This window comes from Tiliqua scincoides, chromosome 3 (assembly GCF_035046505.1).
Source record: "Tiliqua scincoides isolate rTilSci1 chromosome 3, rTilSci1.hap2, whole genome shotgun sequence".
Lineage (NCBI taxonomy): Eukaryota > Metazoa > Chordata > Lepidosauria > Squamata > Scincidae > Tiliqua > Tiliqua scincoides.
In genome coordinates, this window is record NC_089823.1 from 132,887,231 (window position 1) to 132,912,904 (window position 25,674).

Consider the following 25,674-nt stretch of genomic DNA (forward strand, 5'->3'; position numbering starts at 1 on the left):
TTGATTGAAGATAAATGACAATTAAACCAAATCATCAATCTGTAACTAGTATGTTTTGAAACACTATTTTTAAATGTGGTTGGTGCAGGGCGGAAAGAAGGTAGTAGGAGTGAATGCCCTACAACTTACCACTCCTTGGTTGGTTAGACCAAGCTCCAGCAGAGAGCTGGCAAAGATGGGGCTCTACTGTGGAGGAGGGGAACTTTCATGGCTCTCCTTCAGAGTAGTGGGCAGCAGACAAAGCAGCTCTCCCAAGCATAGTCAGAAAAAATGAATGCTTAAGAATAAACGTGGGAAAGCACAGGAGAAACTATCTGAGAGGGGGGGAAAGAAGGTGATCCAGAGAACATCTATTTGAAATTCCCATGAGTTGAACTGTAATGGAAAAAACTGGTTGCTGAGCCAGAAGAGAGAAGATGGTGGTTTGGACAAACCTTCAGCACTTTTAAGTACGATGCTAGAGATACAAGAATATCTACGTTTGCACTGAAGAATGATAATTAGTATTTAAGATATAGCAATGGCTTTTAGTCAAGTCAAGTCAACCTTTATTAGGCATAAACATTAGGTAGGTGAAGACTCTGTACGGAAACCGTAGAGAGAATATAAACCTAAGTAATACACAAGTATATGTATATGAATGGCTTTTAGTGTCTTTAACAAACACAGGCACAGAACTGAACTCCGTGTACCTATACCACATATTGATAATGTAAGTAATCTGATTAATGAGCATAATATATCCCTCTAGAAAAATGAATTTAACATTAGACCTAAGATAAATAAAGGAGAAAAGGCAAGAAAAGGACAAAGAGGAAATGTCATGTACCCATTACTGTTGAAAGTACAAGTACTGTACTTTTAAAAGATCAAAACTTAAGACTTAATCAAAGCAGATTTCTAAAATAAAACTTCAGAATCAAATGCAATAGTACAAGCCTGCAAATCAAATAAAATATGAAGAGAAAAACAGAACTTCCAAACAGCATGCATAGATCATGTACAAAACAATGCTGTTGTCAAACTTAGAAGCAAGAATCAAAACAACTAGACTCAAAAAGGAGATACAATGTAAATTTTACCGGAATTTCAGAAATTGGCTTATAGCAAAAGCATTTTACAAACTGCCTACAATCAGATCTGATCCATTTCTGAACAGAGGAAAAAATAAATTTACAAAAATGTTTTGTTCAAGAGAAAGAGAAGCTTTTTTTTTAAGCAGATGGAAATTCATTTAGTAGAAGAAATGGATGTTTTGATTGTCATGCACTTAGATCTACTAAAAAGAGGGAAAGTTAACATTTATCAGTATGAGACACCAAAAAATTCACTATGGGTAGGGAATTCCCCTTAACTGGTTTCTTGAAAGATGATTAGATCATTCGAGATGTAGAAGGAACTTAATTATTAGATTTTTAATGACTCGTGTCAGGGTCCCCCTAACTTACCTGGGGGAAACCGGGAGGGAACAGGCTTGCAAGGCAAGGAGGAGACAGGCTCCAAAGCCAGCAGCAGGTGGAGTACTGGTCTGGAGAGCCAGGAGAGGGAGGAGGGGGGAGGAACACCAGGCTCCAGCCTTTTGGCTCTCACAAGCAGTAAGAGGAGGGGCTGGGACAGGCCAGTCAGCCTTTTAACCCTCCCTTGGAGAAAGGGGCGGGGCCTGGAGGGGCTGGTCATGAGCATAAAGCCCAGCTGGGCCAAGGATGAAAGCAGTCTGGGGCAGGCAGCTGGAGGGAGCAGAACCCAGCCTGCCCATGACCCAAAGACTGGCTAGGGGCCAAAAAGTCCTAGCAGCTAGGGGAGAAGGGCCCAGGTGACGCAACCCCCTTCCCCCCACACTCTCTGCTGAGGCCCCGGTGGCTGGGCCGTTGCTCTGGGAGACAGAACCTCCAGTGCCCCGCCGCTGCCTCTTGCAAATATGAGGGTCCCCCTCAAGCCAGGACCCCACAACTCAAAAGTAGAAACACAAGCAAGTTTGGAAAACTAATCAAAATTTACTTCCCTCTTTTCAACTGAAAATGGGTATAATATCTTTTGATGAATTCACACAATGAATATGAATAGAGACAATAGTTATGTTATTATTAGCAGTATTTATATACCAGTCAAAATGGTGTGTTTGCTGGACAGGATGTGGGGGGGGGGGAGAACTACATCATGCACGTGGGGACTGAGGGCTATGCCACCACCAATGTGAAAGAAACAGCTCTCAACCACATGAGTAGCCTGAAGACTCCTCTCAAACATAAATAACTAGTCTCCTCAGTCATACCATGTTGCAGCAGCTCCAAGTAACGCTTTTCCTCCATGAAGCATGGGTTCCCCTCTTCCGAGGGCTTTTGCTCAACCTCTTCTAGCTTGGAAGTTCTAGACATCTGTATGCCTCTTCCTCCTTGGTAGCTCCCCATAGTGTTAGTTTCAGACAGGTAGATGTTGCTGCTGTTGTAAATACCAAAGCCTGATGAATGCCAGGGATTTCCAGCTACAGTAGACACAAGACAAACATCTATATTACATTCACAAGTTAAGATGAGAAATTACACTTCTTGTTACCTTGTGTGGTAGCAGGTTCTAAACCTTTACTAATCAGAGAAGCAGCATGTTTCATGCGTTATTTGTAGAACATGAAAGCATTACTGCAGTGGCATTCATCCATCAGCCCCTTGGCAGAGTTGTTCTACAACTGAAGTACCCAATCCTTTCCAAACTACTTTTTAAAGATGCTTTCCATTGCAGATCAGATGTTTAGTTTTGCTACATCAGAAAAGCCATGAACAAGCCTCAAGGGTGCCCATGTGGTTAAATAATTAAGGAAGCTTTAACAGGGAAGACAATTGCCTTTAAAATGAAAGTGGAAGTCTTGCCAAAATGATGAAAGCAAATGCAATTTGATATTACATTAAGTCAAAAGCAATGAGAGAAGCACATCACTAAAGATGTTTAAGCCAATAATAAAAACATCTTTAAAGAGATCAACAAGTAAACAAGACTGTTGGATGTCACAGGTATAGAATGAGGATAGGGGGATGTTGCAAAAACAAATGAATCCTTTGCATCTGGTCTTCAGTGCAGATTATTTCTCTAGAAGCAAACCTCAATGAACTTACAAAAACTCTGAACAAATATATGCAGGACTGGGCACCTCATCTTAAAAACTATCAAATCATTAGGGTCAAATGGCATTCACCCAAGAGTACCAGAGGTGACTGGCTACCTGGAAGAGTGGTGATGCCCCAACTTGACCCCATGCACTCCAGAGGATCTACTATTGAGTAATGGCAAAAAAGTAGATCACCTTACAATGCAATCCTATGCATGTAAGCCCCTTGAGCTCAGTGAAACCTACTCTTGGGTAAGTGTGTACAGGACTGCACTCTTGGAACCCTAGAACGGACATAGGCTTTATCTCTTGTTTAATACATCAGTAACAGCCTCAATTTCCTTTTTCTAAAACTTGCTTCAATAGTATATAAACACATGCATTATTTCCTTACAATTTTTTTCCTATCAATTCTCTGATATCTATTAACAGAAAAATTCTGATCCAACCATCTGGGGAATAACCATCGCACTAATCTCTTTATGTGCTTGTCCACTCTCACAACTGTGGTGGCTAAAGGGTGAAAATATCCATCTGAACTGCTCCTATGATAAAGTACTCAGAAGGGGATATCCAGAAGCAGCTAGGAATGTAGAAAAAGTAGCTAGATGGATTTAGCGGACCAGACAAGAACAAGGAATCCAAGACCACAAACTTTTGAGAAGTCCCCATCAGGAAAGAAAATATTTACCTCCACCAGAGCCAAATCCACTTGCTCCACCACCAGCACCTCCCATGGGTGCACCACCACCAAAGTGCTGAGGGAACTGGGGCAATGTCTTCTTACGCTTTCTTTCCACTTCTTCCTTATCTGCAGCCAAGAGTACAAAACAGCCATTAGAGAGAGGCCCTGCCATGCTATTGAACAACAGAAGCAGCACATCACCTAAAGTGCCTTGTACCTTCCACCACCGGGTAGTAAGTAAACTGCTTGGAGTCGCTCACGTCTCCCCCTCGCTTGCGCTTCAGCTGCAGAAACACAGTGACTGGCCTTTCTATCTTGGTCTTGTGGTAGGGCGGTGTGCGGAATACAATGGCATACTGCAAAAAGATAAGGCGTGTGAACGGGAGGCAGAGTCACACCATACAGCCACATCAATTCCCTCCTCAGACTACTGATTCCTCTTTGTCAATACAATTTATGGGCCATGTGCTTTACAATCTCCCTTACTCATCCTCACTACAAGGGTAAATCATAATTCCCACTTTAAATTAAGTTGCTAGAAGGATTTTTACTTACACATTTAGTCATATTTTTAAGGGGAGAAGTGTTTAAAAACATTTGATAACCATAAACAGATATAAATTGCATATATATATATATAAACTGCACATTATAAAGGCAGTGTAAGTTAGTCCCTTCAATTTTCTGGGAAAGTCACTGAAAATAAGGGATGCATCTTAAGATGCTTGTTTTGTTTTTTTTAAATAGATGACAACTACCTCTTTGTAATCCTCTCCAGAAGCTGATGCAATACAAAATACTACGCTACAAGGAGGGATAATAATAATATTAATAATACAGGTATTTATATACCGCCTTTCTTGGTCGTCAGATTTCTCCTCAAACTTTATTCAAGGCGGTTTACATAAGCAGGCTATTTAAATCCCCGTAGGGATTTTTACAATTGAAAGAAGGTTCAATCTTTCAAGAACCACAACATTTCAGATGTTTCTTTCTGATCTGGTTTCACATTCTGGTCTCCATCCTCCCACACTCAGAGCAGATGGAATAACTCGGCACAGCTTGTCAGCTGCTTCAAGGTCGCACGGTGCCGGTGGCCTCAAACTGGCGACCTGAGGATATTATCTTCAGGCAAACGGAGGCTCTACCCTCTAAACCAGACCTCCTGCCCTCCTGGATATCCATAAGACTACATAATACATCTTTGATTTGAACCCGGTTCTACACTGGCTCTCATAGCCTAACTGGTACCTGTTTGTGCACATCTGTGGGGGAGAAATCACCAAAGGCCTGCCAGCCATTCTCATCATCTTCATAAAACCGCACCTCAATATCATCTGAAGAAGAGAGTCACCATGAGAATATCAATATTGGCAGCACCCCACCCTGTCCCCATCTCATAGACTTGCAAACCAGTATAGTGCCTTATTTCTCAAGATTCAACCCACCCCATTCTCTCTCCCTGCCCCTCTCTCTCCAGCAGCAGCAATACCATATAGTAGTGATTGTATTTACTCAGTTCAAGCAATTCAATCAACCCACTGTGTAATCAAGCCCTTCCCTTGCAAGCATTATTTCCTGCTACAGGTGTGAAGCACAGATTACTCTGGCCCCCAGAAGTCGAACACAGTCTGAAGCAACCTAGGCCACTTTTGGTTGTTTAAGTAGACTACCTCCTTCAGACTCAGTATCCAGTATAGAACCACAGTCAAAAACTAAATGTTGACAATTTCAATAAGGTTTCAAGTGAATTTCCAAAAGTGGCAGAGGTATTTGTGGCAGTATCCTATCCTTTAGCTGCACAAGATTTTCACAATTATTCAAAAGTCCTGAACAAATGTGGTATTTTTGCATACACTGTCTTGAAAATCTTTCCAAGCCTCTTTCAGGCTTTTCTGCTACTACAAAGAAAGAGAAACACACTCTTTTCTCACAATTTCTTGTGCTAATGAAGCAAGCCTGAAGATTTTCAGGCTTCATTTAAAGGGGAAACATGTTGCCTGCATCCTTCTTCTGAGGTGGGCCAGGCACAGAAAATACAAAATATATGCAAACATCTGAACATTCTAAACAAAGACAATGGGAGACAACATGAAAAGAACAGCAAAAAGCTATAAACAATCAGTAATTTATCCCATTTCCTACTGTAACACAACCAGATGTCTGAAGAATGTCTAACATCAGCACAAGTAATTACATTCTTGTATCCAGGCATGGAGCTCCCAAAGTTTAAGACAAAATGAGCACTAAGAAGCAAGACTTCAGCTGTTAACTCCCAAAAGCATATACAGACGTAAGAGAGTGCAGCATACAAAAGTAGCAGCAGGGTTGTGGCAGTGCATACCTTTTTGGACTTTATCACATAAAAGGTAAACTTCATCCCCACCTCGCACTGAACCAGCTGTCTTATCCATCCTGGAGATCTTCAGGTTGGAAGCTCCAGGAGATTCTACACAACAAGAAAAATTTCAACGCTGGGTAAATGAGATGTAAACATCACAGTTCAGACAGTTGTATATGTATATAATTGTTCATAAAATAAAGAGAATAAAGTCATGGTAATCTCTCAGTTTTGCAAGCTACACTTATTACCAAAAGTCCACCAATGATGATTAGTTAGGCAGGTGAGCCAAAACTGTAGGTACCATCAAACACCAGTCCCGTATCCTCTGCAACACCCACAGGGAAGAGATTAAGTTCGTCTTTTGATTTGTGCCAGGCTTTGGGGACATTCAGAAGCAGTGAGAAATTTTTGTTGCTTCCGAGTGTCTCTAAAGTCTTCTGCAAAGAGACCAGTATCTCCTTCCTACAAGTTCTTTCTCATGCAGGAATTACATCACCTTTTGTTGAGACAGACAGTTATGAAAATGAAATATAGCTCCTGTTAGCCAGTTATCATATTTGTGGACCCTGTAAACAGTTCTTTCTCCACTTTGAGCTTGTCAACTCACCCACGCAGAGGCATGACAGTTGTGGGCGGGGTGGGGTGGGAGAATTAATTAGTGTCCTACAATGTTTCCTAGGCCCAAACACTATCACAGCCAGTTCTTTCCCTGGGAGAAGGGATGCCAGTTTCCTTTGATCTGTATGCCTAGGCCCTAACTGCAGGTGTGAAGATCCTTATGCCTCCATGAACAGGATACTGAGTGAAAGTAATCAAGGCCACATTCTGAAATCTATGCAGATAGATTTACAGTAAGGGAAGAACAGAAAATAAAAGCCCTTAGCCATAATTACAACACAGCTTTCAGTCTTTAAAAATTATATATAAAACCAAGACAGTTTGTAGCAGCTACATTGGATACCAAAGAGCAACCAAACCTTTCTTTAAAAAAAAAAACCAAACCACCCCAAACTCTACAAAACAGGCACACTGGAAAACACATTCACAGGCTGACATAACCTGCGTGGTTTATTTTAACTGTATTATTTGGGCTCTGATCACCATGATTTGAAACCCCAAACCATTCTGGTCCATGGACCAGGTGTTACACTTACTGCTGTCATGAATGGGGTCAGAAATAACTGGTTTCAAGGCTAGAGAGAAGTCTCCACTGCTGTCGCGAAGGAAGGCACTAAAGCGCAGACGAACAATGCTGAGGTCCATTGTTTTCTTCAGCTCCTTTGCCTCTTGTTCAATTGCCTCTTGTTCAGCTTCTGCCAAAGTAGATGCCAAATTACAGGTCTGACAAGCAAGCTTTACACTCATGACATCCCACATCACACTGTATCCTCCTTCATACCTGCTGTGTTCAGAACTGGCCTTCGTGGAATCACGGTTGCCTGCAAACCATGCCCACCCATGCCTGTCTCCCAATTTCCTTCCCAGTTCGGGATTACCTGTCAGAAACTGCATGCTGTTTCGCAGCTTCTGCTTCTTCAGTTTATCCTTGATTACTTCCATCATGTTTTTCTTGGTCACATGGAGCACACCCAGGTTGTTAAATCTGAGAAAGGGCACATGACATCTCATTTGAATAAAAAGTCAAAGAGCAGACAACCCTACTACTACTACTAGTTGTTGTTGTTCAGTTGTTAAGTCGAGTTCGATTCTTCTTGATCCCATGGACCACAGCACGCCAGGCCCGTTTCTTTACAGCATCGGACTTTCCTTTCACTTCCAGACACATCCGCAACTGAGCAACTTTTCAGTTTTGGCCCAGCACCTTCATTCTATCTGGGGCTACCTGTAATTGTCCTCTGCTCTTCCCCAGTACAATACTGGACACCTTCCGACCTGGGGTTCATCTTCCGGCACAATAACTTTTCATCTTCTGATACTAAAGTCTCCAGGGTTTTCTTGGCAAGGATAATGGGTTGTCATTGCCTTCTCCAATGGATCAAGTTTAATCAGAGCTCTCTACTATGACCTGTCCATCTTGGGTGTCCCTACACGGCATAGCTAATAGCCTCACTGAGTTACTCAAGCCCCTTCGCCACGACAAGACAGTGATCCGTGAAGGGGCTACTACTAGTAGTTGAGATCAACAAGTTTTTAAAAGTTTAGTGGATGACAAAACGCCAAGAATACTGCCAATGCGTTTCTAAAGACACCATTGTACCAGTAAAAGGCAAACAAGCATGTGATAAAAGCATATGGATAGGCCATATACCTACAAGGGAGCTGCAAAACAACAAAATAAGAGGTGTCACATCATTCTACCAAAAAGTGCTCAGATCACATGGGTGGATGAGACACCCAGAGCACCAGGTAGGAGGCAAATGCTCACTCCAATATGCAGCAGGCACAGATCAAGGAAAAGCCAAAAGGTCATGCTGCAATACATGCGGTATGGCCAACAATTCCAGGAGTGACAACTGCAATGGAATCTGAAATTTCAGGTCTAATAAACAAAGAACAAATTCTAGCCTCCATAACACAGAAGATTACTACAACCACCATTTGAGAGGATTTGGATTCCATTAGTTGTTTATATGAATACGTATTCTTAGATGAATACTGATGCATATAAAGCATTTTCACTGCTATCTTAAGATTGTTTATTATACAAATTTTATGAGAGCATACTTCTAGAGATAATTTCTATCTTATAAAAATAAAAACCTTTTGCTTTTTCTAAATTTTGCCTTCAAATCACCCAACGTGCAAAAATACACATGAATTGCCCAGTTTGCATAATTTCAGTTTCAAAAATTTGATTTTAATTGGGTTTTCAATAATATTGAAACCAATACCTGAGAAAACCATAATTATACATATTTTAGACCATCAGCAGTCAGTCAGCCAAGCAGCACAAGACAGTAACACACCTCCAATAGTCTACTAAGACCACATGAATTGTAGCATTTTTTAAAGACACCTTGGGTTTGTCATGCTGTAAAGATAGGATTAAAACACCAATACAGATACCTGGCTTGGCAGCTCATGAAAAGGGTAAGTTATAAGCCAAAAATTCCCAATTCAAATTTCATCTCAGTTACAAATGCAGCAGATAGCCTTAAGGAAGTCATACGTTCTTCAGCTCCTCTCTGCAATTTGAGTGTTATATAACACTGACCTATCTTACAAGGTTGTTGTAATGATCACTAGGAAAAGGAGATTTAGTCTTGCCTAGTACATCTCTGTTCTGGAAAGGAGCACAAGACCCCTTTGGAAGCAAAAGTCTGTATCCAGCCTTCATCTCCTACAATCCTTGCTCTTTCTATTCCCCTTTTCAGTGGCTGCGCATGGAGGAAGACATTGGCAAGTTGCATTCAGGTGTGTTTGGAACAAGTTGCTGCAACTCCAGTATAAATAAGAGCAAGTTTCTTAAGTTGTCTTGCAGCCAGCGATGGTGTCAAAGTTTGCAGAAACTTGATTCAGTGTACCAATGAGGTCAGTTTGAAATGCTAAACAGTGCTGCATTTTACCCCTGAAGATCTTCGTCAGTGAAAAAGTTCTGCATGCGGATGCTCAAAATTCTGCGGACCAAGTGCCTAATTTCAGCTCCTTTGTAGAAGAGTGCACAGAACTGCTTTAATGTGGTCACTGTGTGACCAGTGTGACCTTAATCTCAGTGACACTGTCATTACTAATACTACCAACTACAGGAATTTTCAAATTATAACCAGTCTGCAACACCCAGGCGTAATACAATAATGCATGTGACACTATCAGCATGGATGGGCTGCAGCTGAAACAAAACCTGGACAAGAAAGACGTGCTCTCAGTCAGGAGTTCAACCAACCCAGAAATATGGTATCCACCTGTTCTAGATGGAATTGCACTCCCTTTGAACAATAAAATTTGCAGCTCATGGACATCAGATGGCAGCTGAGACTAAGAGTGTTTTTGCTCAGCTTCAACTGGTGCACCAAGTGTGCTCACTCCTGACAAGAGTGGATGTGGCATACGTGACTATGCCCTTTGACACACACTGACTGAATTAAAGAATTGACTATCTTTAAAGACCATTTGGGAACCAGCGCAAAAATGCCACTACAAGAGTTCTGACAGTTGTCATGATATCATTCCCTGCTGCTTCGGCTACACCCACTGGTCCTTTTCTAAATGCAATACAAAGTGCTGGTTATAACCTTTAAAGTTCAGATGGTTTCATGCGTAGGACCATCTCCCACACATGAATCTGCCTACCCTTTACAGACACCTTCTGAGGCCTTTCTGTGCATCCTTTTGTCTTTCAAGGCATGGTTGATGCAGGACAAAAGCTTTTCTGTTGTGGTACCCAGGATGCAAAATTCCTTGTCCTGGGAGGCTCATTTATCCCTAACCAATGTTCAACAACTGTTTAAAACAGGCTACCAATTAGCCTTATATTTATCTGAAACATAGGTCAATTTTTTGTAGTGCTGATTCCTTCACTTTAGTTTCTAACTGCTTCTTTCAGTGTTTTACGGATTTGCATTTTTATTAAGGTAGATTATTGGTTTTTATGTTCCTTTATAGAATCTGCCTTGAGTGCCTAGCCAGAATGCAAGTCTTCCAATAGAATAAAAGAACATTATGAACCTGGACAGACCACACAGAAGAGAGGGACTGCTTCCAGACAACTGTAGAGAAGGCTCATAAATACCAGATAAATTCCCATTTGAATCAAGTGGAGTTCAGTCCTATTTGCAATCTTGTTGATGTCCTAACTCAGAATAAACCTGGAAGACTAGAGCACTGCAAGTATAGTCTTGCCTCTTTTTGCAAGAAAAAGGTTTTCTGTTGCCCTTAAATTAACTTGGCTTTCTGCTTTTTCTTCCCCTCCCTATAGTTAGAAAGACCTTTGGGACTTGATCCTAAGACTGAAAGCTTTAAAAATAGTTCGGAGATTACTGTGCAACTTGTTTACGGGGAACTGTGTACGTTTTGTCTGACTCTTCCTAGCATCCCCCACTATTCCACCTAGGCCTTCATGACTACAACACTGTCAGTCCTGTATAGTTAAAGTCCTTCCCCATCCCCCTTCTCTAGACATATTTTCCTGATCACCTACCTGCCTTCCCACAGCCTACAACCGGGACAGTTACAAGATACCAAGCAAATAAAGCTGTGACTTAAGTACAGCACAAGTGGGACTTGTTGCTCAAAGAAAACTTCAGAGCCCCTTAAGGGGCCAGATGGCCACACTTCTACACTGTACGATAGAAGATCATTATGCAGAAATCTACACAAGACGCCCTTTTGTGCATTAGGCTTAAGGAATGGGGTTGAAATGAAAGTGCTAGAATGCTTAACTCAGAGGTATCCATCTGATCATGAAATACTAGCAAAAATTCACCTTCAGCATACCACTTTCCCCTCTCCCACAATGGTTCATACATACTGTGCAGTCATGTCCTTGGGGCCCACCATCACGACACAGATTCCAGTTTCATTGCACTGCTTTCCAACCAGGCTGTGGGCATGCACTTGTGGAGGGTCGGTGTGAGTAACCAGGTCCACTTCTATCCTAGCCACACCAACATAATTACAGATCTGCCAATAAAACAGGACAACATGAGTTCCAAGAAGTACAGAGCTCTGCATCAAAGTGGAAGATATCACCTTCATGTAAAGCTTCCAAGGAGTTTTTGCCTCTTCAGAATCCCTATGAACATGAAAACAGCCCTATAGTGGAAACATGGTATTGTTTCCACAATAGGGCCACTTTAATTCAAGTATTTATTCTGAAAAAAGTTACTGGTAGCCCACCCAAGAAGTCACTTGCAGGTCTCTGAACCCATGCAGAAAGAAGCCATGAAAATAATCAACAGCCTGGTATACACAAAAAAGTGTTTGTGCACACCTAAAGGGAAACTCTAGAAGGTAATGGTCAAATCGCACAACTTCCTTACAAATTACATTTGAGTTATCAAACCCAGAAATGAAGGATTAATAATTTTTAAAATTCAAATTTAAGTAAAATATAAAGAAAAATAATGCAGTCTTGCCAAAAATAACCATTTGCTTGAATTACTCACATAATTCAGCCCATCACAAAATAAAAAAAAGGGAATGGCCATTATTTCTGGCTTGTTTCTCTGTCCATATGCTTCTGATTATACTTCCATAATTAAATTACTTTGTTTTTCAAAAGGCATCTCGAACTCTCTGCCCTAAGGCTCTGCATCCATGCTTTCATCATCACCACCTCTTATTAAAATGTCAAACAGAATAAAGCACACAAATTGAGCAAAAAAATTCAAAACAAAAATATTTTTTAATCTTATCTGCACTATTTATGCAGAGTGAAAGCAAAAAATGGTAATATTTTCAACCTTGATAGGCCTTCAGTTAGAACTCTTCAGCAGAAGTCTAACCATCCATGCTATATATTTGTTTTGTGTTTTTTTTTTGCCCAGAACAATGAGCTCTACAAAATATACAACCAATCTCCGATCTACTTTACCATGCTCACATCTCCCCGTACATGGACAACCTCTTACAAAATGCAGTAACACAGCAAGAGACACTTTATGCCACCATAAAAAATAATCTGTCTGGGGGTTATTAGGGAAAAAAAAAGATGGAAAAAGCTCAAGTGCCACCACACAAATCAATAGCCATCTTGGGCACCAATGCAATACAGAATGGAAGAATACCCAAAATAAACTAACAAAACAAAATGATGGCTCATCAACTTAAGAGCATTACATAGCTCTAATAACTAGTCAACTGAGCAACTCTAAAAAAGAAAACCAGGGTTATGAAATTTCTTTATAAAGAAAGGATTGGACACACTTAAAGAAGAGGCAGAAACCAAGAAGCAAGCAACTGATGGATACAAGATTACGCGTGAATTAGAAAGCGGTAGAGATAAACAACTATTCCCTTTCACACCTGCAATATGATTGCACCCAGCCAATAAGAGCAAGTCTAAAAGCATCACAAGCAATACTTTTCCATCCAGAACACAGATCCTTGTAATGTTTTTCCACATGAAGTAGTAAAGAACAACAACGTTCTGAAACAAACTAGAAAAATTTGTGGAAGATCATTAACAGCTTAAATAATCTAGCTTGATGCTGAATTATCACACGCATCCATATAATAATAGTCCACCAAAAGAACAGTCCTGGTCACTGCCATCTTACATCAAGTTCACAGCTAGATTTGGCCAATTAATTTGAAATTCAGCCCCAGGACCACCGCTATCTACTGCTTCGAAATCCTTGTAGCCTCACAACTGGCAGAATTTCCCTAACAGGAACTTCGAGTTTAGACCAGGGGTCTCCAAACTATTGCCCGGGGGCCACATCTGGCCCCCCACATTTTATCTGGCCTGCAGCAACTTAAAATACTTTTATTGTTAATTTTTTTGCTAACGTATAATATTACTCTTTATATATCATTTTCGATTTAAGCACAGCACTGTTTCTTTGTAATTATCGTATTTTTTTCTGCTCCAAATCGTAACATGTGGATTACAAAAAAGATCCAAGTAAAACTTATTCATTCATTTAAATTTAATTCATTCATTTATAAAACTGATATTGTTTTGGTCCTCGAAAATGCATAAAATATATGATGTGGCCCTCATACTGAAAAGTTTGGGGACCCCTGGTCTAGACCTAATATTACTGTGCCCCCTTGGATCTTAAGCCCAGTCTCCAAGCCCTTCAGTATTCCCTGGTTGCTCCATTTCTTTCAAATAACTGACAGCCTTCCATCTGTAGCTCCTGTGTATACTTTTGCCCTATTTAACTTTCATCAATTTCCTCTCTCTACTACCCCTCCTGTTCCTCAAGATTTACATCATCAGGCCTGTGGCTACTTTATTCTACTTTCTTTAGGCACTCAGTCTTTCCAGCATTCCTTTCTCCCTTCCTCCATATAGCAAACAGCCCCTTCAAATTTTAAGAACAAATGTTTTAGTGCAGTAGTTCCCAAACTGTGGATCACGATCTAATTTTTGGTGGGTCACCAAAGGGTGATGGAAAGATCAGGTAACTAATTGCCTCAAGCCCTTCTCAAAAACCAGATACTGTAGCTGCTAATTACCCTGGAAGGAGCTGAGCTCCTGCTAATTACCCTGGAAGGAGCTGAGCTCCTGAAGGTTGTAAGCATGGTTAAATACAGGGAGATAAATGTTTGAGGGTCTTTTTTCTAGTTTTATTGTTTATGAATGAATGATTATTTCTTTCTATATCTCCTTTTTTAAAAAGCCTGATAAACCTAAGTGGATCCTGATAGAGCAGGGGTGCCCAAACCCCGGCCCTGGGGCCACTTGCGGCCCTCGAGGCCTCTCAATGCGGCCCTCAGGGAGCCCCCAGTCTCCAATGAGCCTCTGGCCCTCGGAAGATTTGTTGTAGCCCACACTGGCCCGATGCAACTGCTCTCAGCATGAGGGCGACTGTTTGACCTCTCACGTGAGCTGTGGGATGAGGGCTTCTTCCACTGCTTGCTGTTTCACATCTGTGATGCAATAGCGGCAGCAAAGGAAAGGCTGGCCTTGCTTTGTGCAAGGCCCTTTATAGGCCTTGAGCTATTGCAAGATAGAGCTTCATTCATTCATATAAGTTCATCTTTAATATATTCATTTACGTAAACTTATGTAAATTTATTCAAATTTTAAATGTAAATTAATTCTTTTTTCCCCTGGCCCCCTGACACAGTGTCAGAGAGATGATGTGGCCCTCTTGCCAAAAACTTTGGACACCCCTGTGGTAGAGTGTAGTTTAAAACATGGGTTCCCGTGCTAAAAAGTTTGGGAACCCCTGTTTTACTGCCCCCGCTTTGACTGAGGCAGAAAGGGATGAAGTCCTCCTCATCTATTCTTCACCTACCATCATCCTTTTCCCCTGTCTACTGCCTACTCTGTACGCTTCTTTCAGCCTCTCTACCTCTGGGCTTTCCTCCCAGATCTTTTCATTGTCTTTGCCTGGGCAAGGATTTTATCTGAGCCAAACTGACAAATTTCCAGTCCCTTGTGGAATTCAGGTTGCATATCATTTTGTTCCCAAGAAACTGAACATTTACAGCCACCATACCCACTAAGCCAGCCAACAGATGAACTTGCCGGGAGGTGAAGGCAGACTCAAGGTGGAAGCCACCGCAAATTCACCATCAGGGTGAAAGCCAGCCTCAAATCCTCCATACCCTCCACAATCTACCGCTGATGCAGCCCACTTCTTGTGGCTGCATGGATGGGCTGGCCCTGCACAAAAGCATTATAACAAACTTACAGCCATCCAAAATTATCAGGAATAACTTTAGGAACCACACCGTGAAGTGCTGGAAACTGGATGGAGGCTAGATGACAGTGAATAAATCACTTAATTGGCACCCTATATGATTTGTAAAGCACCAGAAATCCGGTCACTAATGAGTATCTAAACTCAAAAAAGTCTACCACAGGATAGCTGTTCTTTTTTCTTTAAAATTATTTTAACATTTGCAAGTCTAACAACTAAATTCAATAAGATTACATGTTCTAAACAACATTGAGAATCACAATTCACAAAAATCTTTGAGCAGAATGATGCTCACCTTGACGGTGGGATAAGTCTTGTGTCCCTTCTCACTAGATGCTCCAGGCAGTCCACCATGGGAAGGACCTTCACAGCCATATCGGAACCGAAAACCTCGCTAGGAAAAAAAAATAATACCATCAAATGGTGGATTGTAACACCAGGCAATTGGTAAAAAACTGCCTGAAATATTATATAACTGGGGCTGCAATCCTATGCGCATTTTCTCAGGAGTAAGCCTCACTGAATGGGACTTAATGTTGAGTAGATATGCATAAGATTGGGCCGTAGAACACCCAGCTCCCCTACAGAGAATTAAATCCTTACCTGCTTCGGCTGCTCAACGATAGTGAGCAAAGGGCCTTTAACCGACAGGGAAAAAAGGAAAAATATTCTAATTAGACCAATAGTGTGTGTCTATGATCATATAATTCACTTAAGCAATACTTTATTAGCATGAAAAACATGCATACATAATAAACCATGCTCCCTACTCCAATATTTCAAGTTCTCATAATATAAGTTACAGATTCCAAACGGATCTAAGGGAAGCAATTAGAGAAACGTGTGGAACCATCCTAGCACACATGTTGGTGGACTTCTGGTGTTAGTCAGAACCCAATGTTTAAATGGGGGCTAGTATCTACCCCACAGTGTGATTTTGGGTTCTCCCGCCAAACCATATACCACATTGTGTCTGGCTGCAAAATGAGGTCATATACTGGTCCATGGTCTGACTTTTTCAATGAATGTAACTCTGTCCTTGAATGGCTGGACAAACTGGACACTGACATTTGACCTAGTCTAATTGATATATAAGTCCATGTATTATATGCCATACGCTAAATAAATAAACTTCTGCAGATCACTTAATGATGTCAGCAGCGTAGAGATACCAATGGAAAATATTTTTAGTATGGGTTGAGTATCCTTTATCCGAATGAATGGATTTTGGAATATTTGCATATACATAATGAATATTTGCATATACATAATGAGATCTCGGGGATAGGGCCCAAGCCTAAACATGAAATTCATTTATGTTTCATACATATCTTATACACATAACCTGAAGGTGTTATATGTAGGAAACAAACATATTCTACAAACAAACAAACAGTAGATTTCATAATTTTGTTCATAAAACAAAGATTGAGTATACTGAACCGTCACAAAGCAAAGATGTCACTATATCAAAAAGTTTTTTAAAGTTCCAGATTTTGGAGCATTTTAGATTAGGGATGCTCAACCTGTAGTTAATCTAATTCATTAACTAATTATCTAACTGGATCAAGCAAATGCTTCTATGTACACCATATGCAGTACAAGTGTAAATTATGCCATAATAAATCTAACACTATAAACACATTTTCTTGAAACACTTGTATATAACCTCCCTATAGGCTCCTTACCTGTCTCCACGAGCAGGTCCTTGTTTTCAATTAGAGGCGAGCCAAACTGGAAATCATCATAGTCTATCCCATCCAGGCACTGCATACAAAATGGAATCAACAGAAAAACAAAATATCTTTGTTACAAAGCTGTGCAGCAATGAAGCAAGAAAAAGACGATATGCAACAAATACATTACTACAAGATAAGGTAATAACCTGTAACATGCATGGCTTTAAAGAAGGAATTGTCATGAGATTCACCACAATAGGTAAACAAAGCCTCTGTAGCCAACACTCAATCTTCCTCAAAGTTTACATCCAAGCACGATTTTTCCAAGTTAAAAATCAAAGGCAATCTTACAACCAATAAACTTTGCATTTAAAGTATTACCCACTGGGTTTCTGCATGAGTCACTAATCTGAGCATGCCTCTTAGTTGGAGGTATGCAGCTCCCAAAGTCATTCTCTTTTTCTGATGCATTAGGCTCAATGGGCAGTCAGTGTTAATGGCAGATAATTCTGTTGTCTCTCTGCACTGGGTAATGCTGAAAAAACAACCAAACTTCCTGCCTCCAGTGCAGGCAGACTACCCAACTCATTGCCCCGCACTGCCCTTCTCCGGAGACCCAACAGGTAGTTGCCTCCACAGGTGAGTATTTGGACTCACAGGAATTAGACATTATTAAATTATTTGATTACTTGTGAAATCAAAAACAACAATTGCTGCAAAATCAACAATTGTTGAAATAAAAACAGTTGTTGCAAAACAACAATTTTCTAGTTGTAAGTGATTTGGGTACTGAGTACATGATTTGGGTAAGTGATTTGGGTTCCCGGGCTGTCTTGAGTTCACTGCATTGAAAGTCTCAAAAGAGACAACTACGTTCACAACTTGACATTTTGGATGGGAAATTGAGAGAACTGTAAAGAGACCTCCAACAAGGAAGCAGGGCGGATCCAAGGGGGGGCCATGGGTGCGTGGCCCCCCAAAACTGTCTGCCAGCAGGCAAGGGCATCCACTGGGCTGGGGAGCAAAATCAGGCGCATGGGGAACACCCACTGGGCAGGCACTGGCAAGATTGGCTGGAATGGGAGCCCAGGTGAGAGCCCACTGCTACCCAGTCTGGTAGACCTGGGCTCCAAGGCCAGAGACCATCAAGTTCAACACTGAACCTAGGTCTCCCCGCAAGGTTGACCTGGGCTCTGGAGTTGGTAGTACTCATGCCCCCCCCCCACAAACACAGGATCCACCCCTGCAAGGGAGCCCAAGTTTTTGCATACGGTCCAGGCGAGGGTGGGCATCTCCCAACTGATCGGAAAGCACAGGGAGAAAGTTCTGCTCCCCACACAAACGCCCGCCCCGTCTTAAGACTCACCGGGTGGTAGCCGTCGCCATCCATGGCGGGTTGGAGCTGCTGCAGCCACGGAACTAGATCCGATCCTGCAAAGGGAAGGAAGAAAAGCGCTGAAAGAAGACAAAGCGCCACAGGCGGAAGCGGGGCGGGGCGAGGAAGCGCAGATGGAAAGTCCCTAGAAGTCCAGCCGCGCCGCGGGGAGAGCAGCGCTGCTCTGCCTTGGGGGCCGCCTCGAACCCCGGCCTGGCGCCTGCCCGCCTCCGAGGGCCCCCCAACATACCCACGGAAGGGCGGAGAAGGGACCGTCGCCAGGGTCTGCCGCGTCTCGGGGAGAGAGCGAGCCCGCGCCACCCCGGGGGCTTCCTGCTCAGTCCAAGGAGGAGCGCAAAGCCCGCCCGCCTCTCCAGCAGCGGGTGCTGGACTGCAGGCAGCGGGAGAGACTCTCGCCTTCCTGGCAGTCGCGGGGATTTCCCCAGCCAGCCAGCCTCGCCTCCCTCCAGCCCAGCAACACGAGTGGCCGTCGGAGGTGGCCCGGAGAAGGCGACGGAGGCTCCCCCTCCGCCCTCCCCACCCGCTACCCCGCGGGCTCTGGCTGGGAGCCAAGGGGGCGCTGTTGCCAGGAAGGGGGCGGCGCCCAGGGGACCCACGGCCGCCGCGGCCCCTTCCCACCCGCCACCAGGCGTTGCACGGGTGCGCAGACCGCCCCCCCCCCGCTTACCTGCAACCCCCGAGGCGGCCTCCCCTCCGCGGCGTCTCTCCTCCACCAGGGCTGGACTCCTCCGGTGCCTGCCCAGCCAGCCAGCCACTCCCCCCGCACGGCTTCCCAGCAGTCAGCTGACCCGTTCCAGAGGTGGAGCCTCCCCAAGAGGTTGCTGGCGGGCTGGCCGCGTCGCGAGAGCCGCTGGTGCCAGGCGGGACATTCCCGGGACTGGAAGCCGCGCTTGGGCAGCAGCCTCGGACCGTGCAGCCGCCGGAGGTCGGAATGCTGACGCTGCTGAACCCCGGGGGGGCGGGCGCGCACCCAAGAAGAGCGTAGCGTGCAAGAGTCCGGACTGCCCCCTCCTTGGTGTGCCGCCTTAGCCACGGCCACATGCATTGCAACGGGGCTTTTCCCGCCCACAAGGAGCCGGAGAAGGGGCTGATGTGTACTGCCGGGCGCCCCCTCTACTGTGGCTGCCTCTCCAGGGCTTCAGCGTAGGGTTCCACCCTTGCCACAGCCCCGCTGTGTGTTCCAGGCAGGCTCTCTCCCTGCAGGAACTCCAGCGGCCAAGTTCCTTTGGCTTCTCCGTTCTAGGCTGTGGCTTCCGGGTGGAGGGACACTCCTGGAGGTGGTGCATCTGGCCCTCCTCTTGTACTTTTCAGCTACTGCCAACTGGTGCATGAGAGGAGAAACTCATGCAAAGAAACACACTTTTAAAAATTGGTTATTAAAACCCCTTTTTGCCCAGCCCACAGCTCATTTTTGGTCAACATTAGGCCCCTGTTGCGTATATGCAACGTTGGGCAGAAATGGCTTAAAGCGGTGGAGAAAGTGGTCTGGTTCCTGAGGGTACACCTCACTGCCTTCATCCTTTACTCCCCCCCCCCCATTTCCTCTCAGCTGTTTGCTTCTGCCTTCCAGGCCCCAGTGCAGACAAAAATTCAAGGTGAAAAACCAAAAACATGCATGTTGTACTTCAAAAGCAATCAAAGGATAGCTCAGGCTCAAGAAGCACCACTTCTATGAGTGGTGGCAGCCCCACTCATGGGGGGAGCCCCAAAACTAGAACAGATTAACTTCCTAGTTTCTTGAACAAAAGAACCAAGAATTAGTGGCAAAGCAACACATGGATGGGTAAGTAGTTGTTGGTAGTCTTTGGTTGGGCACCTTCCTCAGGCATGTGCACATAACAGTAGGTACATGCACATGGATGATAGGAATGAATTGGCATCTGAGATTCACGTAATAGAGAAGCCATAAAAAGTGTGCAGATGAATGTGTGGGTGGGATCTTGCTAGTCTTTTGTTGCAGAGGAAATTCCACTGGACTGGGGAGGTAGGCAGGCAGTGTGATCAGAGTAAGTGGTTGCCTCTGTGGTGAGGGAAGTGGATGGAAGGCACTTCCTCATATTTATGTACAACTTGCGAGCTGCACTGAGCTAGTGGGCAGATGGCTTAAGGTCTGAATTTAGATAGAGATTTCTTTATTTCTTAAAAGTAGTTACCCCGGATCCCCTTTAATCCTAAAGCTGTGGGACCGCATAGGGTCAAAACGCTTGTTATTTTTATTACATGCATTGGCTCTGCAGTTTGGCTTTTAAACTCACTCACATACACTAGATCAATCTGTATAGCAAGAGAGATAATATGAATTAGTGGTTGAAGTGTGCAAATTAGATCAGGACTGGGAGGCAAGGGTGCTTTAACACTTTGCCTGTGCCTTAGTGTCTGATCCAATTCCAGCCAGCATTGTTTACCAAACACACACAGGAACAGAGTTAACACAGCTGCTTGGACTTCTAGACATGAAGAAAGAGATCCATGATCAGGATCTCCTGCTGTCCTGTTATTTTAAAAAAACAACTCCAACAGCAACAAGTAGCTTCATGACTTTATAGTTTGGGGAGATAAGTTCTGAGAGAAGGAGGCTTCCTCTCCTCATCAGGTACAACAGGCAAGTAGACAGTATGTCCAGAGTTTTTTCTGCTTTTCCAAGTGGGAGTTGCAGGACCGATGAGGAAGAAAACACACAGAAAATACACCACAAGGATTTTTGAAATTATTGCACATTCATTTTATATATTACAGGTGTAAAATATTCCAAATGTTCCTCTCTAAAGGTTGTGCAACAAAAAGATGAGCAGAATCAACATAGCTAAATATATAAAGCAATGGACATGGAAAAAAATCTACTTCAATATCCTTCCCTCTTTCTCTTTTAAGGTTCTCTAAAGAAGAGGTTCTTAACCTTTTGCACCTCATGCACCCCCAAAAGAATTTCAGTCGTCCATCTCTCTCACACACACACAAACACACACACACTTTTGTTTCCTTATTTCAATTATTATTTGCTATTTTCCTGAAATTGCATTGAACATATATAGCACAAAGTTGAACTTCAAAAACATTACATTTCAATCATTTAAAAAATTTGTTCACAGAATTTGAAGGCATCAAAATACTGATGAGAAAAATCAATGAGAAGGCTGCTGCTGTTGCCCTCAATCAGAAGGTTAATTAATGGAGCATTTTTTGACAAAGCCAGATGCATACAGTGCTTTTCATCCAACAGTTCCAGGCTTTTGAACTGATGACAAGCAACACTAAAAATCCAGATTTACATACATATATCCAATGTTGCCAAATGTTTCAATAGGTTTAGCCAAAAACAATAAATATTACAGTCAAGAAGAAAATATATTACTGGCTCTTGTTCGCCCATGAGTAGTCAGGGCCAAATTCAAAATATTTTTAAAACTGCCCTTGTCTGGTCAAAAAATGTGTATCAAGGCAAACAGATTTCATAATTCTAAGAGCACATCACTCATTCCCCCCCCCCCCAGGTACAGACCCCACCAGTTAAGAACCTCTGCTCTAAAGGGTCATTGTCAGGCCTTTCCAGATGATATGGGATGTTTGAGGGTTTAAACACTTGTGCAGTTGCACAATTTTCCCCCCAACTCCCTGGACTATTTTGTAAACATTTTAAAAGTTTTATTGTTTTCATGAATTCTTTAGAAGATGCCAACCAGGGCTGACCAAGATAACCCAACACCTGAGGTAACATGCCAGATGCTACTCCCACTCTCCAGTGTTCTCACTCAGTGCTCTCTTTTCTCCACATTTATTCTTCCTCTCTGTCCACCTCTTTTCCAATCTGGGAAGTGGAAGGAAGAAGAGCAGCAGTGGAGGCAAGAAGGTAGATAGAGACAGGCTCCCCCCACCAATCTGGTGCCTGAGGACAACCTCAGTTGACCTCATGGATGGGCTGGCCAGCCCTAATGCTAGCCACTTCCTCATTATAACACATAAGCACTGCCTCATTCACTTAACCCTTTAAAAAAATTTTAAGTACCAAACACCAACAAGTCTAGTTTTGCATTTTGATACTTTATTTCTTCCTTTGATGAAGTATTTCTTTGCATCTTCTGTCTTCATTGCTAATTGCAGTACACACCTTCCAAGTGCAGCATCAGCAAACCCAGCCCCATCCATTATGTGGAGACATGATATAACACTATCAGTATTACATCAAAGCTAGCATGACTAACAGGAAAAATTTATCTGGAAAGGCCCTAGAATAACTCAGCACCACATTGGGCAAGAGTAATTCACTTTGGTCTTCTCTTAAGATAGCGTAGTATTGCTTGACACTGCTGTAAGAAAGTAAAACTTTTCTCCATTTATTCTAAACATAAGTGAAAGGAAGTATCAAGAAAATGCCCAAACATGTTGAACTGGTTCTCCTGTTACAGGAATGGAGAAGTCACCACTTCCACACGCCTCTTTTTCATGCCACACCAGTAATGTCAGAAAAAGAACATTTTGGAGGGGCCAATAATACAGTTCCATACCAGTGTGTCCTGAGTATCATAACACCAGCAACGTAAGAACTGGCCACCAGTCAACCACTATCTTCGAAGTTTTGATAGATACTATCTTTTGGACTGTTCCAAAAGGACTATATTTTAAAATACACATATTTGAATACTTCATTGCATCTTCCACATACACTGTACATCTTTAAGATCTATACAGGGAAAGGTAATATGAGAAGTAGGCCTGAGAAATCCAGACTTAAAGGCACAGAAGTAGCCACCATAGGAAAAATTCCAGAAATATTCTCAACTAATTCCTGAATGGAATGACAATGAACATCTTAAGGGCACTTCAATATGGAGCAAAGCAGTCGGTGGAGGATTACAGTGCATTGCTCCACAAGATCAAGATCCAGGATTTGATGAGCCTTCTTGGCTATCTGGAAAGCACCATATTGACTTTGGGAACAAAACAAGTAACCTACCTATGAGTATCCTGAGCTCCTTGCAGGTTGCAGAAGTGCTTTGAACTCTTTGGCAGTGAAAGAAAAAGAGAAGTATTCCAGAATGATAACCCCTAATGAGCTCTTTGGACGGAGCAACTGTTACTAGCACCTAGGACAGAAGGAGAACAGCATCTCCAAGGAAAGCTAAACAGTTGGTTTAGTCTTCTTCCACAACTCCTCCTACATGGGACAGAGCCAGCACCAGGGAGTTGAACCAATCCAAAGCTGAATTCTTAAAAAAAAAAAAGAGCTTTTCACTAAATTAGAACCAACTCTGAACATAAAATAAAAGCGTTTAAAAATAAATGTCTTTACAAGCTTGATAGTTAACGGCATTCCTTTTTAGGAAGTTACATTACAAGCAAAACAGATATTATTCTGCATGAAAGGTAGCTAAACCAGTTCAAAGTGTCTGAACCAGTGACTGAACTTTAAAAAAAAAAAGTTAGCACCTGAACCAAAAAATAAAAAAATATTGACCAGAAAGTACGTATTTTATTATTCCACTCCCTAGCCACCACCAAAACTGTCGAATTGGACTACAATGGGCTGTTCCAGCAAGCTGTTAAAGTGAACTCAAGAGCTAAACTGCTGCTACTATTAATGCTGAACGTTTTGAGGATAAAACCAGACTCTCCTGAAAAGCAATGTGGCGCCAATTCAGCTGGAGCAGTCGCACACAACACATGATACAAAGCATGTTACAACTACTGCTCACCACTTCTTCACTCAGGAGAACACAAAATCCTTGAATATACTGTATAGCTCGGGCCTTGAATGGCCCAAACATGCAACAGTGAAAGCCACTTGGCAAGTGCCTTTGGTCCCTAAAAAAAAGAAGACTGCTACAAAACGAGCTGCATCCCCTTTGCAGTTCTTTTTGTGGGAGCAGCTCACACCTGGCCATTGTCAGGTGCTCGGAAATTCAAGGGGAAGACCAGGGTGTTTTTATTTTGTCCCTGGGCATGCCTGATGTTCATGGCTGCTGTGTGTGTCAAATCCAGCTCCTCGTGGACCCTGACAGCGGCCTTTCCCTAGGCCAGGCACTTGAGGCTCCCTAACTGGACATGCCAAGGATCATAGGATACATCACTGAGCTATGCCACATCTTCAGGACCTAAACATTTCTTATTCTCAGTGAATCACAAGATATTCTACTCACGCCGCTCACTACCACCATTTTTTTTTCATTCTCTCTCTTCCTGGTGTGAAAGCCCTGGTTGGTAGGAGAGCATGGACGCATAAAGAAATCTTGTTGTATAAAGGCCAATGGTATGTATGGGATTGTTAAGATAGAACAGCCAGATCACTGTTAGCATAACTCGTATACAAAATAAGTACAAGAAATGATCTGACTTAGGCATCTTCAAGATAATATTCCACACTTTTTTCCTTTTTGGTCTTGCTAAATCATAGTAAACCTAGTTCATCCAGGCTCTTGTGCACTTGAGGAATCTGTGTCCCAGCAGGTACCTTGTGTCATGGACAGGTTCTCCAAATGGCAGTGAACATGTGATATGCTTGGTGTGCTACCATCCACCTTGTAGCTTTTAGAAGTTCGCGTGGCTTTCAGAAGAACCAGGAAGGTGTCTGTGGAGATTGCCCCAAATTCAGCAGTGAAGGTGCCGTAAAAGACAAGGACATTGATGATAAACATCCACTCACAGAGAGCCGCCAGGTGTTGTAGGATAAAGCTTTGCTGCATAAAAAATATACCACATGGGGGTGCCAGAGTCAAGACAAACAACTGTCAAAAGGTTCCCACCAGAGAAAAGCGGCAGGGAGTGGCAAAGAAGGGGAGGCATAACAAGCACATTACAACTAGGGATTGGTGAGTCCATTCAAAACTGAGTCAGCATTTTTGAGCATCATTGGAGAACACTAGAGAGGGGGGAACCAGTTCATTTTAAGAGTTCGGAATACTGTAATCTCATTCCTTTTGGACATGCACATTTCCCTTCTGGGATGCTTCCACAAAGCTGCTTAGAATTCAGGTGTGACAGGGAAGCAGTTTCAGGGCCAGCAACTGGGGCCTCAGCAGCATGTCACCTATCAAACAGGTCGCTGTAGCTCCCCAAAAGGAGCTATGGCACAACATAGGTGATGAGCAGGAATCAGCATTGGGGATTGTTATGAGAGAAGGGGAGACATTTGCTCACTGAAGGCAGAAGTCCTATACACCAGGGGTGCCAAATGTGCTTAACTAAGAGCCACATACGA

At 42.9% G+C, this 25,674-nt stretch overlaps 2 protein-coding genes across 2 annotated transcripts in view; both read right to left on the minus strand.

Annotated features, from left to right (window-relative positions):
* Window positions 1-19,234, minus strand: part of NFKB2 (nuclear factor kappa B subunit 2) — a 32,710-nt gene extending 13,476 nt beyond the window's left edge. Inside the window, exons 1-13 of the mRNA XM_066618982.1 lie at window positions 19,150-19,234; window positions 18,453-18,517; window positions 17,096-17,174; window positions 16,011-16,045; window positions 15,703-15,801; window positions 11,558-11,709; window positions 7,626-7,732; window positions 7,284-7,442; window positions 6,130-6,234; window positions 5,037-5,122; window positions 4,003-4,141; window positions 3,792-3,911; window positions 2,273-2,482 (exon numbers count right to left, since the gene is read on the minus strand). Of these exons, the coding sequence (XP_066475079.1) occupies window positions 2,273-2,482; window positions 3,792-3,911; window positions 4,003-4,141; window positions 5,037-5,122; window positions 6,130-6,234; window positions 7,284-7,442; window positions 7,626-7,732; window positions 11,558-11,709; window positions 15,703-15,801; window positions 16,011-16,045; window positions 17,096-17,174; window positions 18,453-18,476 (1,315 nt within the window). The 5' untranslated portion in view covers window positions 18,477-18,517; window positions 19,150-19,234. The remainder of the gene's footprint in view (window positions 1-2,272; window positions 2,483-3,791; window positions 3,912-4,002; window positions 4,142-5,036; window positions 5,123-6,129; window positions 6,235-7,283; window positions 7,443-7,625; window positions 7,733-11,557; window positions 11,710-15,702; window positions 15,802-16,010; window positions 16,046-17,095; window positions 17,175-18,452; window positions 18,518-19,149) is intronic.
* Window positions 19,235-22,003: 2,769 nt separating this feature from the next.
* Window positions 22,004-25,674, minus strand: part of LOC136644905 (transmembrane protein 150A-like) — a 38,820-nt gene continuing 35,149 nt past the window's right edge. The window contains exons 7-8 of the mRNA XM_066621116.1: window positions 24,928-25,173; window positions 22,004-23,686 (exon numbers count right to left, since the gene is read on the minus strand). Coding sequence (XP_066477213.1) covers window positions 23,526-23,686; window positions 24,928-25,173 — 407 coding nt within the window. The 3' untranslated portion in view covers window positions 22,004-23,525. The remainder of the gene's footprint in view (window positions 23,687-24,927; window positions 25,174-25,674) is intronic.